At 46.0% G+C, this 13,691-nt stretch overlaps 1 protein-coding gene across 5 annotated transcripts; it reads left to right on the top strand.

Annotated features, from left to right (window-relative positions):
• The first annotated feature begins 202 nt into the window (after nucleotides 1-202).
• Nucleotides 203-13,685, top strand: LOC119311197 (SPX domain-containing membrane protein OsI_32082-like). 5 transcript variants are annotated; one of them, XM_037586834.1, is made up of 8 exons: nucleotides 203-377; nucleotides 1,112-1,245; nucleotides 10,243-10,846; nucleotides 10,955-11,028; nucleotides 11,111-11,231; nucleotides 11,319-11,630; nucleotides 11,812-11,919; nucleotides 12,044-13,685. In XM_037586834.1, the coding sequence occupies exons 4-8, from the start codon at nucleotides 10,976-10,978 to the stop codon at nucleotides 13,529-13,531; spliced, it is 2,082 nt and encodes a 693-aa protein (XP_037442731.1). In that variant the 5' UTR covers nucleotides 203-377; nucleotides 1,112-1,245; nucleotides 10,243-10,846; nucleotides 10,955-10,975; the 3' UTR covers nucleotides 13,532-13,685. The 5 variants fall into 5 exon arrangements, with proteins under 5 accessions (XP_037442731.1, XP_037442733.1, XP_037442734.1 ...); XM_037586836.1 differs by having other exon boundaries at nucleotides 203-1,245; nucleotides 10,243-10,271; nucleotides 10,344-10,846; XM_037586837.1 differs by having other exon boundaries at nucleotides 203-1,245; nucleotides 10,243-10,463; nucleotides 10,742-10,846.
• The last annotated feature ends 6 nt before the right edge of the window (nucleotides 13,686-13,691 follow it).

The following is a 13,691-nucleotide window of genomic DNA, read 5'->3' as shown; positions in this document are numbered from 1 at the left end:
TTCTTTTTTTAACAACCTGGCAACTTTTTTTTATTGGCATATATATTACATCCTAAATTCTAAACGTTCCGAGCACACACCTGCGATGACCGTTGGATCTTGATAGCGCGTCTTCAGGTGTCGCCATGTGTTCTTTGTCTGAGCGAACCGGAACAAACATCATGTAGGGACAGCGGTGCTGGGCCCCACCGTACACACGTTCGTCACCAGGGTGTTGGTCTCTCTCTCGCTCCCCCAAATTCCCCATTCTATTCGCGTCGGGAGATAACGATGAGCAGGGGCGCCGCGATTTCGCCGCTGTTTCACGCCGGATTCGCGGCGGGTAGCCGTTGCGTGAGGCCGACCCGCATGAGGCCAACCACTCGCGGGCACTACCGGTGAGTCCCCAGCCCGCCCGTCCTCGCCGGCCCTCCGCATCTCGCCCCTAAAATTTCGCCATGAGATTCCTAGCTGGTCGTCGTCGAGGCATTTGCTGCTGCCATGCCGGCAGGTGCTGGCTTGGGTGGTTCGGCTGGCGCTTACAATCCGGCCGTGAGCCGGCTTGGGGCAGGTTCCCGGCGGAGTCCACGGGAGCAGCGCCGGCCGCCCAGACCCGGGCAGCAGCACGCAAGTACCTGCGCTCCTTCCCTAGCGCTAACCCAACGATCTTGCCGTGCGCCGCCGAACGGCAGTGTCACCCCGCACCGAATCAGCACCAGCCCGTGCAGGATCCAGTATCAGCTACCTGTCTTGTATCTGCAAATAGAAACGTAGACTTACATCTATGGTGTTTGCATACTTCCTGATTATTCTTGTCCTGTTTCCCTTTTCTTTTCAGTCTTTCTCGAGAACTGGCGTAGAGTTGTAGCCTAACACATTAGGCTATCTTGTCTGAATGTTTACAAATATATGCAGTAGGTGTATTTTGAACTGAATGTTCTTTTTATGCTACTAATTGTCATCAGAATAACTTGGTATGGACTTTTATCCTTCTTGAGAAAGATGATGCCACCAATACGTAAATGAGTAGTATTACCTTGGTGCATTCGGCCAAGCTCTTCAATTACATAGGTGTTGAAATGAAAACCAGAGAACTCTGTTCAATGTCTGGTGTTGATGGCTATTTTTGAAGATGGCGAGGGCTACACAGAGAAGCAGTGGCGAGAGGGATAGGCAAGGGGACTTGTTGGCTGCTTTGAGAGAGAGATGCAAGGAACCTGAAGCGGGAACCGGCACAATGTCACCATGTTCGTTCATCTTCACGAGGTAAATTCCTTTTTGTTTTTGAGGACTGAACTGTTTTCCACCATTGTTGTTTCTCTGTTCTACCTGAGATTTCCTGTGCTATATAATATGTGCTCACTTAGACAAAACTAACGAACAATAATTTTTCATAACATGCTAGGGGATGGTTTGTATCCCTTTTGCAGCACAAGGATAATGCCCTAACATCTATAACCTTTTCGCGGATTGAGTCCTAGCCAATAAATATGCTTTCTTCTAGTCAATGATTTCTACACTAACTGGCCTAGTGATGTTAGAAATTTGCCTACAACATATTTTTTGGCATATCATTTGCAGCGACCAACAAGCGAAGGGAGGAGAGAGGTGTCGGAGTGCCAGCGACCAGCAAGCGAAGCAAGAGCAATAACAAAGGGGGCAACACCATCCGTGCGCCGCGACCACCTAGCGGGAGGAGCTAGATGCGGGAAAACGTTGTCGCCAGTGGTCGAGTAATGGGCCGCATATCGCCTATTAGTATCTCGAAGTTGACCCCTTAGGCATGTGTTTTTCAACTCAAATCTATGGTTCTATGAACAGAGGTGGGATAGAGAGGTTGAAGAGGGGTGTACGGGGTCCCGGATTTTTCGGTGAATTGATGATTTTGAGCGCGGTGGTGGTTTGCGACTTGGGGACGCGAGGGCTAGAATCGTCGATATATTTGAGCCAACGGTGGTGGTTTGCGACTTGGGGACGCGAATATATCGACGATTCTAGCCCTCGCGTCCCCAAGTCGCAAACCACCACCGTTGGCTCAAATATATCGACGATTCTAGCCCTCGCGTCCCCAAGTCGCAAACCACCACCGCGCTCAAAATCATCAATTCACCGAAAAATCCGGGACCCCGTACACCCCTCTTCAACCTCTCTATCCCGCCTCTGTTCATAGAACCATAGATTTGAGTTGAAAAACACACGCCTAAGGGGTCAACTTCGAGATACTAATAGGCGATCTGCGGCCCATTACTCGACCACTGGCGACAACGTTTTCCCGCATCTAGCTCCTCCCGCTAGGTGGTCGCGGCGCACGGATGGTGTTGCCCCCTTTGTTATTGCTCTTGCTTCGCTTGCTGGTCGCTGGCACTCCGACACCTCTCTCCTCCCTTCGCTTGTTGGTCGCTGCAAATGATATGCCAAAAAATATGTTGTAGGCAAATTTCTAACATCACTAGGCCAGTTAGTGTAGAAATCATTGACTAGAAGAAAGCATATTTATTGGCTAGGACTCAATCCGCGAAAAGGTTATAGATGTTAGGGCATTATCCTTGTGCTGCAAAAGGGATACAAACCATCCCCTAGCATGTTATGAAAAATTATTGTTCGTTAGTTTTGTCTAAGTGAGCACATATTATATAGCACAGGAAATCTCAGGTAGAACAGAGAAACAACAATGGTGGAAAACAGTTCAGTCCTCAAAAACAAAAAGGAATTTACCTCGTGAAGATGAACGAACATGGTGACATTGTGCCGGTTCCCGCTTCAGGTTCCTTGCATCTCTCTCTCAAAGCAGCCAACAAGTCCCCTTGCCTATCCCTCTCGCCACTGCTTCTCTGTGTAGCCCTCGCCATCTTCAAAAATAGCCATCAACACCAGACATTGAACAGAGTTCTCTGGTTTTCATTTCAACACCTATGTAATTGAAGAGCTTGGCCGAATGCACCAAGGTAATACTACTCATTTACGTATTGGTGGCATCATCTTTCTCAAGAAGGATAAAAGTCCATACCAAGTTATTCTGATGACAATTAGTAGCATAAAAAGAACATTCAGTTCAAAATACACCTACTGCATATATTTGTAAACATTCAGACAAGATAGCCTAATGTGTTAGGCTACAACTCTACGCCAGTTCTCGAGAAAGACTGAAAAGAAAAGGGAAACAGGACAAGAATAATCAGGAAGTATGCAAACACCATAGATGTAAGTCTACGTTTCTATTTGCAGATACAAGACAGGTAGCTGATACTGGATCCTGCACGGGCTGGTGCTGATTCGGTGCGGGGTGACACTGCCTTTCGGCGTCGCACGGCAAGATCGTTGGGTTAGCACTAGGGAAGGAGCGCAGGTACTTGCGTGCTGCTGCCCGGGTCTGGGCGGCCGGCGCTGCTCCCGTGGACTCCGCCGGGAACCTGCCCCAAGCCGGCTCACGGCCGGATTGTAAGCGCCAGCCGAACCACCCAAGCCAGCACCTGCCGGCATGGCAGCAGCAAAGGCCTCGACGACGACCAGCGAGGAATCTCATGGCGAAATTTTAGGGGCGAGATGCGGAGGGCCGGCGAGGACGGGCGGGCTGGGGACTCACTGGTAGTGCCCGCGAGTGGTCGGCCTCACGCGGGTCGGCCTCATGCGACGGCTACCCGCCGCGAATCCGGCGTGAAACAGCGGCGAAATCGTGGCGCCCCTGCTCATCGTTATCTCCCGACGCGAATAGAATGGGGAATTTAGGGGAGCGAGAGAGAGACCAACACCCTGGTGACGAACGTGTGTACAGTGGGGCCCAGCACCGCTGTCCCTACATGATGTTTGTTCCACGCGACGGTTCGCTCAGACAAAGAACACATGGCGACACCTAAAGACGCGCTATCAAGATCCAACGGTCATCGCAGGTGTGTGCTCGAAACGTCTAAAAAGTGCAGCTGCACTTTTTAGAATTTAGGATATTACATACTAGTTAATCTCCACTAAAAAATACATATACGTAGTTAATCAGCCTGGCTTTTGTTTACGGAAGTTAATCAACCTTTTGATTCATGATTCTGTTATAGGCTGCCGCATGCATGACCCATGTGAAAGGATTTATGCGTGATTTTTTATCTCTTGTGGGCCCTATGAGTATTTTTTTATCAATTATCGTGTGAGTTAATCTACACCGTAATAATTCGGTCCCACCAGATTAACGGTTAGTATTTTCTAATTAATGTGGGAATTTCTTGAGAGTCGGTAATTAGTAGAAGTATAGATATAGATATAGATATAGGTATAGATAGATATAGAAGTATAGATATAGATAGATAGATATAGATATAGATATAGATATAGAAGTATAGAAGTATAGATATAGATATAGATATAGATATAGATAGATAGATAGATATAGAAGTATAGATAGATAGATAGATATAGATATAGATATAGATATAGATATAGATATAGATAGATTGGCTTTTCTATGAACTCAATGTGATCTTGGATCACTAAACCAAAAATGGAGTCTTGAGCTTTTGCCAATGCTTGCCTTTAGCACATGAGGATTCCACTTCTCCATTTCCTTTGCCATTTCCAGATGATTGAACTTCCTGAAATGTACTTGAGAAAAGCATTAGTCCAACCACAAAGTATGTTGTCATTAATTACCAAAACCACCAATGGAGAAAATGTGCTTTCAATCTCCTCCTTTTTGGTAATTGATGGCAACACACAAAACGACATCAAAGCTTGCTAAGAAATTGACAGAATTATCATGGAAGCTTTGACAAACATGTAATACACAAGCTCCTCCTACATGTGTGCAAGTTTTCAGAATTATGGTTTTGGACTACCACAAGCACAGAAGAGAGATAAGCAGAATGTATTACATGTATTTTGGCTATATGCATCAGAGCAGTAAGATGTGAATGGGGTTGCATATGTGTGCATGGTGATTTCTCGCAAACATGCATTTACAAACAAGTCACCATCATGCACACTTGCAAGATGCATATACTTACCTTGAGGTTCCTTAGCATTGTACCTGAAGAAATAAACTTGAGAAAACAAGGTTAGATAACACACGAGTTTTTCTTCAGCCAAATGCAAGAACATCAAGAATACCAAGACTAGGATGACATGTGTAATGAGTGTGTCATAGTGAGCACTAGCTTGAAACAACAGACATGTCCCCAAAATAGAAAGATTTTCAATAAAACCTAGAAGATTTGCTTTCGATAAGATATTCAATTCCTCTCCCCCTGAATTAGATATACTTTCAAATCATGGGATTGGATGGGAAAAGCAAAATCAGAGATCAAATGGAAAATACCAATTGTATATCAAATGGAAGATACCAATTGTAAAATGATTCCAATTGGAGAAATGGTGTTGTTTCTCCCCTCTAAGAAACACATAAAGAAATTCTCTCCTCTTTGAATTTGCATGTCATCCTCTCTCTGTATGACTCCCCCTAGAAGGTAGGATATCTTTTTCGGTAATAGAGGTGATAAAAGAAAGCTTTGATGTGATTTTCTCCCCCTTTAGGTAAGATATGCTTACACTTCTCCCTTTTTCTCCTTACACTCCTCCCCCTTACTTACTTCTCCCCCTTTGACATCAAGTACCAAGAAGGGCATGCAAGGTGGTAGAGTATAAATGGGATCCTTGAGAAGCACAACAAGGCAAAAATTGTAGTTCATGCATCAGAGGACAAAGAATCATTGAGTGGAGTTGCAGAAATTATTTCCTGGAATGTATAAATCGGTGGCACCGAGACGTGTTGGATTGGTGAGCCCGAGAGTCAGTGACTTAGGGCAGATCCATTTCGGTTAGACCAAAAGTTTTGAGTCGGTGGCGCCGAAATAAACTCCAAGAAAATACAGAAATAATTCAGCTCACTTTGCAACTAAGAGATTTGCAATGAATTTGGAAATGATTTTCAATGAATTGATCAGAGCCAAAAGAAATATTCACAAGGAAAGAAACTGAAAGTCAAAAAGATAGCTAGATGAAGATTTTTTTTGAAAATAAAACTCTGCAAATGGAAACAAGAGACAAAGAGCAGAAAAGAAAATATACTTCATCTAGATAGAGGTCAACGACAAAGTCACCTATGTTTGAGTATATTGACTTAGGAGTCAAATGAGAACATTTGACCATAGGTCGTACTCATCGTTAAAGCTCAAAATGGGGTTGCCATTTTTCTATTAAGCATTTGATGTGATCACATCTTGTGGAGTTGCTTGTGCTCAAGTCTTAGAACAAAGCTTCCCCTAGATGTGAGAACATACCTTGGGATTGTTGTTGACTTGCTCATGTAGTTGAACTTGGTGTGAATGCTCATGGAATGTGAATTTGGAGCATTGCTTCATCTTGTGTGGTTCATCTTCCTACATGGGTTAGCCAAGCAAGGAAATACTCAAGTGTGCCCAAAATGACAAGAGTGAAATACCAATTGTATATATTGTCAAAAGGATATATGTGAAGAAGTTGTTCCTTGAACTCAACATCCCAAAGGACTAGATACTTGGTCAATGACAAGATCACTCAAGATTTTGGGTTAGTTGCAATCTCGTGGAATGTGGCTCTTCCAAGTACCTACAAGGAGTTAGATGCAATACAAGGGACAAATGTATCTGAGACATATGATCCCCATCATAAGAGAAATATCAAGGATTAGTTAAGAAGGCTCATGCCTTGCATGCATCAATGGAGTTCTAACTCCAAGTTTGAAGCATCAATGATGTTCAACTCACTCCTCAAATGACAAAACACCTTCTCATCAAGAGGTTTTGTGAAGATATCGGCTAATTGCTTGTAGGTAAGAACATGCTTAAGATTGATGTCACCCTTGGCAATATGATCACGAATGAAATGGTGACGAAATTCAATATGCTTTATTCGAGAATGTTGCACAGGGTTGTGTCCAATCTTAATGGCACTCTCATTGTCACAAAGCAAGGGAACACATCTCACATGTATTCCATAATCTTTAAGAGTTTGTGTCATCTAAAGCAATTGAGCACGACATGAACCCACAACAATATATTCCGCTTCGACGGTGGATAATGATACCGAGTTTGGTTTCTTGGAAGACCAAGACACAAGAGATCATCCAAGAAATTGACAAGTACCCGAAGTGGACTTTCTATCAACCTTGTCACCGGCATAGTCCGAGTCGGAATAGCCAACAAGGTCAAAAGAGGCCCTCTTAGGATACCAAATGCCAAAATTTGGTGTATGTATCAAGTATCTCACAATCCTCTTAACGGCCTTAAGATGACATTCTTTAGGAGCCGCTTGATATCCTGCGGACATGCACACACTCAACATAATGTCGGGGCGGGAAGCACAAAGATATAATAGGGAACCAATCATAGATCGGTAAACCTTTTGATCAACTGGTTCTCCATCCTTTGTCAAGTCATTATGTCCACTAGTAGGCATGGGGGTATTCATACCTTTGCTTTCTTGCATGTTGAACTTCTTGAAGAGATCCCTGGTGTACTTCGTTTGTGACACAAAAGTACCCTCCTTAGATTGCTTGATTTGCAACCCAAGGAAGAATTTGAGTTCACACATCATGGACATCTCATACTTCTCCAACATAAGCTTTCCAAACTTCTCACTTAAATGAGGGTTAGTTGAACCAAATATAATATCATCAACATAAATTTGGCACACAGATAGTTCACCATCAACCCTTTTTGTGAAAAGTGTTGAGTCTATTTTTCCAATTTGAAAACCCTTTTCAAGAAGAAAGCTAGTCAAGCATTTGTACCAAGCTCTAGGAGCTTGTTTAAGGCCATAATGAGCTTTATGAAGCTTGTAAACATGACTAGGCTTCTTGGAATTCACAAATCCGAGGGGTTGTTTCACAAAAACTTCATCCTCAATTTCACCGTTTAGAAAAGAACTTTTGATGTCCATTTGATAGAGAGTAATATCATGGTGACTGGCATAAGCAAGAAGAATGTGAATGGACTCAAGTCTAGCAATGGGGGCATAGGTCTCACCATAGTCCATACCTTCGATTTGTGTGTATCCTTGTGCTACGAGACGTGCCTTGTTGCGAACTATTTGTCCATCTTCATCTTGCTTGTTCCGAAACACCCATTTGGTTCCAATGATATTTTGATCACCTTTGGGCTTCTCTACCAAGGTCCACACTTTGTTCCTCTCAAAGTTGTGTAGCTCTTCATGCATAGCGTTCACCCAATCCGGGTCTTCAAGTGATTCTTCAACCTTCATAGGTTCAATACTAGAGATGAATGAGTAATGCTACAAAAGTTAGCTAAACGAGTTTTAGAGTGAGTAATTCTCCCGGAGTTGATGTGGTTCATGATTTGTTCAATGGGATGATTCTTCTTGACTCTTGATCGGACTCGAGGTAGCTTTTGTGCAGGTTGAGGTTGAGCTTCCTCATCATCTTCATTGTCATCATCATCATCTTCTTCTTGATTGTTGGGGTTATCTTGAGGTGGTGGTTGAAGGAGGTTGTGGTGGATCTTCTTGTTGCACTTCCTCATCTTGATGAGTTCCACTTGTGGACGCCTCCGTGTTGCCTTGAGGTTCATCTAGCCGCGAGGTAGGGGGCTCCACATATGTAGATGAGGTATTCTCATTCACTTCCAAGGGACGAATATTTCCAATTGACAAATCTTGGATTGCTTCTGATGGGTCCTTGTCTCCTACATCAAGTGGCATTTGCTCGACTTGCGAGCCATTAGATTCATCAAACTCCACGTCTACCGTCCCTTCAACCTTTCGGGTGAAATTGTTGTAGACACGGTAGGTGTGAGAGTTTGATCCATAACCAAGTAAAAAAGCCTTCATGAGATTTAGGAGCAAATTTTGAGCGATGATGCTTATCAAGGATATAACATTTTGAGCCAAAGACATGGAAGTATCACACTTGGGGTTTGTTACCGGTGAGAAGCTCGTACGATGTCTTGCCAATGAGCTTATGGAGGTAAAGCCTATTTATAGCATGACACGCCGTCTCAACCGCTTCCGCCCAAAAATGTTTCGGTGTCTTGTACTCATCAAGCATCGTTCTCGCCATCTCAATGAGCGTTCGATTCTTCCTCTCAACAACACCATTTTGTTGAGGAGTGTACGTAGATGAGAACTCATGTAGAATCCCTTCTTCGTCAAGAAAGGAGTCAACATTGGAGTTCTTGAACTCCGTTTCATTGTCACTCCGAACCTTCTTGATCTTCACCTCAAATTGATTTTGGACCTTTTTGGCAAAGGTCTTGAAGATTCTTTGAACCTGCGATTTGTCATCAAGGAAAAATACCCACGTAAATCTGGAATAATCATCAACTATGACTAGACCAAAGGAGTTATCACCAAGGCTTTTGTAAGCATTGGGACCGAAGATGTCCATATGGAGAAGCTCAAGTGGTCTTCTTGTGGTCATGATATTCTTCACGGGATGATTTCCCCCTACTTTTTTTCCTGCTTGACAAGCACTACAAAGTCTATCTTTGTCCACTTATTTTGGGATGGAGGGAGTACTTGTTTTATTTCGCAGAAAATCTACGGATGTCAAAACAAGATGCCAATTGTTAAAAAAAATTGGATCAGAAGAGACCATAAAAGCTTCAAAGAAGAAGTAGACGACCACCAGAGGGGCCACACGGCTAGGTGGCGCACCATCCGAGCGTGTAGGGCCCACATCAACCGTCTTTGCTCGATTCCACCTTTGTATATCCCTATAAAGACTTAAACCATCCGTCATATTTTTAAAAGAATTTATCGTCGCCACATGTTCCTGTTTCGCGAAGATCCAATCTGAAGGCCTGTTTGAAGCTCTGTCGGAGGGGGAAGCCACTGCCAGAGTCTTTTTCATCAACCTTGATGCATCCATGATGATGTGATTAGTTCCATCAGAACCTTAGTGTCTATAGTAGTAGCTAGATGACTTTCTCTTTTTTGGGGTCTTCAATACAAAGTTCCCATGAGCTTCTCACATGATCGAGATTGATTCAATGTAATCGGTGGTGTGTTCGTTGGGACATGATGAATTATACTAAGCTCTTTTAGGTTGTTTGTAGTTGCTAGGAAATTGAAGTTCGTTTTCTTCTCAGACAGTCTGTTTGGTTGCATGAGGTTGCGATGCTGGCAGGTCCGCTTATGGCCTGGCCAAGAACTCTGTTGTTTTCTTTTCTGCTTCATCAATAAAATGGGGTAGGGGAAAAGTCCCTTTTCATTCAAAAAAAATAAAAATCCTTCCGTGGAAAGGTAAGAGCTTGTGCCTGACTGTACCTCTTTTTATTGTTTTGACAGGTGCACCTGACTGTACCACCTTTTTCAGTGTAAGATGACATTTTCTCTCCACCCTTGCAAAAAAGAAGTGGCTGACTTTTGTTTGTTTTCGTACCCCCAAGCACTACATTATACATTGTCAACCCCAGTGGTCGATGAAAGAAGCATTTCTGAGTTTCTCCAGTGGGCTAAGACAAATCTAAGACAAGAATTTTGGGACGGAGGGAGTATATTCTTTGCAGGTCTGTAATCTGTTGCTGGTCGGTTACTTGATGGCTATTTCTCAATAGGATGAGCACAAATAGTATGATACAATATCACAAAAGTCAGACACGGCGATCATTAGCTGGACCTGACACTAGTATGATTTAATCCATGGAGAAGTTAAATGGATATGATAGTGAAAATACATGTATATAATTATCTGCTGCCCAGCTGTGCGTATCAAACTTGATCTCAATCTAATTTTAGCATGGATTTATTCATAACTGATTAACAATCAGTTCATCCAACGTGCAAGAATCATTCCCTGATGGAAAGCTATATATACTGAGCACATAGTAGTAGCACACCACCCAGCAACCTTACTACCAAGAACTAATCATCGGTTTCTTGTTGCATCCTGGTATGGTTCACCTCGTTGCTAAAATTCTTTTGTTCTTATCTGAATCTTCCTTTTTTTTTTCTGACGGAAAACTGTATCGTCACACCGCCCGGTGTGCTTCTCTTATAGGTCCTCTTACACTGAAGAAAAATGGTGAATTTCTCCAAGAAACTAACGACAGACCAGGTCCCAGGATGGGAGGAGTATGTGTGGAATTTCCTCATTTCCTGATCAACTCACATTTTAGTCCTGATGAAACATCATACGTCTGCTTTTTTCTTTCAGGTACTACTTCAACTACAAGCTGCTCAAGGCAAGGGTGAAGGTGTACACAGAGCAGACAAAGGAAGGCAATCACGACCGAAGACGCGTTCTCAAAGATTTCTCAAAGCTGCTTGACGATGAGGTTCTAATTTATCGATAGTCGTATCGGCTTCACGCATCACAAATCTCCCATTTTAAGAAGATCTCATGTTATTCCCCTTTGTTTCAGATTGAGAAGATAGTGCTGTTCATGATCGAACAGCAAGGGCTGATAGCGGCGCGGCTCGAGGAGCTAGGGAAGCGAAGGGCGGTGCTTGAGGACATCCCACTGCTCCAGGAGATAACTGAACTGAGAGAGGACTACAGGGCAGTTGGCCATGATCTTGTCAGGCTTCTGAAGTTCGTCGATCTCAACGCCAACGCGGTCCGGAAGATCCTGAAGAAGTTCGATGAGCGTCTCGGGTACAAGTTCACGGATTATTATGTCAGGAGCAGGTCGAACCACCCCTACTCTCAGCTCCAGCAGGTTTTCAAGCATGTGGTGAGTTAATTGGCCAACATCTTTCAGTCTTGCTACTTTCACATTTGAATCTGAACATGAATTCAACCTTATTATTATTATTATTATTATTGCGAATCATTTCAAATTTGCCTCTGAACTTAAAATCTGAAATTTTTCCTTTTTCAACCATTTAAATTTTATAATCTTGAACTGTGAGTAGGGTATTGGAGCTGTTGTGGGGGCATTATCGCGCAACCTCGGCGACCTCGAGGAGCGCGAAGGAAGTTACCTGAATATCTATGACCAGAACCCACTGGCCATTCCAAAGGTTCTTCAGTCTTGTGCTTTCTCTTTCCAGTAGAAAACCACAAACAGAGCGTGATCGTGTTGTTCTTGTACTATGTGGCTAACAATGATAACATAATCTTGTACGTATGTGGTGGCACCTGAAGGATCCCGTGATCGACATGATCAAGGCGACGGCGGACAAGCTGACCAACTCGACCAACTTCCTGCGGTTCCTGGGGCAGCACGCGCTGATCAGGCAGGGGAGCATCCCCGACTCGCCGGAGGAGCAGCAGGTGTCGGAGGACAAGTACCACTTCATCTCCCTGGTGCTCAACCTGGCCAACACCTTCCTCTACATGGTGAACACGTACATCGTCGTCCCCACGGCCGACGACTACGCCACCAGCCTCGGCGCCGCCGCCACGGTCTGCGGCGTCATCATCGGCTCCATGGCCGTGGCGCAGCTCTTCTCCTCCGTCTACTTCAGCGCCTGGTCCAACCGCTCCTACTTCCGCCCGCTGCTCTTCAGCAGCGTCGTGCTCCTCCTGGGCAACGTCATGTACGCCCTCGCCTACGACTTCGACTCCCTCGCCATCCTCCTCGCCGGCCGCGTGCTGTGCGGGATGGGGTCGGCGAGGGCCGTCAACCGGAGGTACATCAGCGACTGCGTTCCGCAGAGGATCCGGATGCAGGCGTCCGCGGCGTTCGTCAGCGCCAGCGCCCTCGGCATGGCCTGCGGCCCGGCGATCGCCGGCCTGCTCCAGGTCAACTACAAGGTGTATTCGGTCACCATCAACCAGGACACGTTGCCTGGCTGGGTCATGGCGTTTGGCTGGCTCGCGTACCTGGTTTGGCTGTGGATCTCGTTCAAAGAGCCGGCTCTCGGCGACGCCGACGATGAAGGTCACCGTCAGGGTTCCTCCGGCGGCTCCTCAAGATTAGGATACCGGAAGCAAGGGCTTGCGGGTGAATACCTGCTGAAGCAGGACGCTGAGGGCGAGAGCGACCAGGAGGAGACGCCGGCTCCGGCGGCAGCGCCGTCGATCGCCGAGGCGTACAGGCTGCTGACGCCGTCGGTGAAGGTGCAGCTGCTGATCTACTTCATGCTCAAGTTCTCCATGGAGATCCTGCTGTCGGAGTCGAGCGTGGTGACGAGCTACTACTTCGGGTGGAACACGAGCTCGGTTGCGGTGTTCCTGGCGGCGCTGGGGCTGACGGTGCTCCCCATCAATGCCGTGGTGGGCACCTACATCAGCAACATGTTCGAGGACCGGCAGATCCTGGTGGCGTCGGAGGCGGTGCTGCTGGCGGGTGTGGCGCTGAGCTTCCACGTGCCGGGGACGGCGTACACGGCGGCGCAGTACGTGTGCTCGGCGCTGCTGACGTTCGTGGCGGCGGAGGTGCTGGAGGGGGTGAACCTGTCGCTGCTGTCGCAGGTGATGCCGGCGCGGCTGTCCCGCGGCACGTGGAACGGCGGGCTGCTGTCGACCGAGGCCGGCACGCTGGCGCGGGTGGCCGCCGACGGGACCATCACGCTGGCCGGGTACCTCGGGCAGGGGGCGCTGCTGAACGCCACGCTGCTGCCGTCGCTGCTCATCTGCGCCGCGTCCATCGCCGCCACGCTCTCCACCTACAACTCGCTCTTCTACTAGCCAGCTAGAGTGCCAGGCAGCCAGCGAGCGAGCACCTTCGTCACGGTGTGTGTTTTGTGTTTGTGTTGTTTCATGTTTGTGACTCGCTATGTGTACGCGTGTGATGCTCTGAACGTCCGATGGCTCGGGGCACACGGGAACCGACGGTGCGTCAGGTTGG

This window comes from Triticum dicoccoides, chromosome 5B (assembly GCF_002162155.2).
Source record: "Triticum dicoccoides isolate Atlit2015 ecotype Zavitan chromosome 5B, WEW_v2.0, whole genome shotgun sequence".
NCBI lineage: Eukaryota > Viridiplantae > Streptophyta > Magnoliopsida > Poales > Poaceae > Triticum > Triticum dicoccoides.
This window is presented reverse-complemented; position numbering and strand designations above follow the sequence as displayed.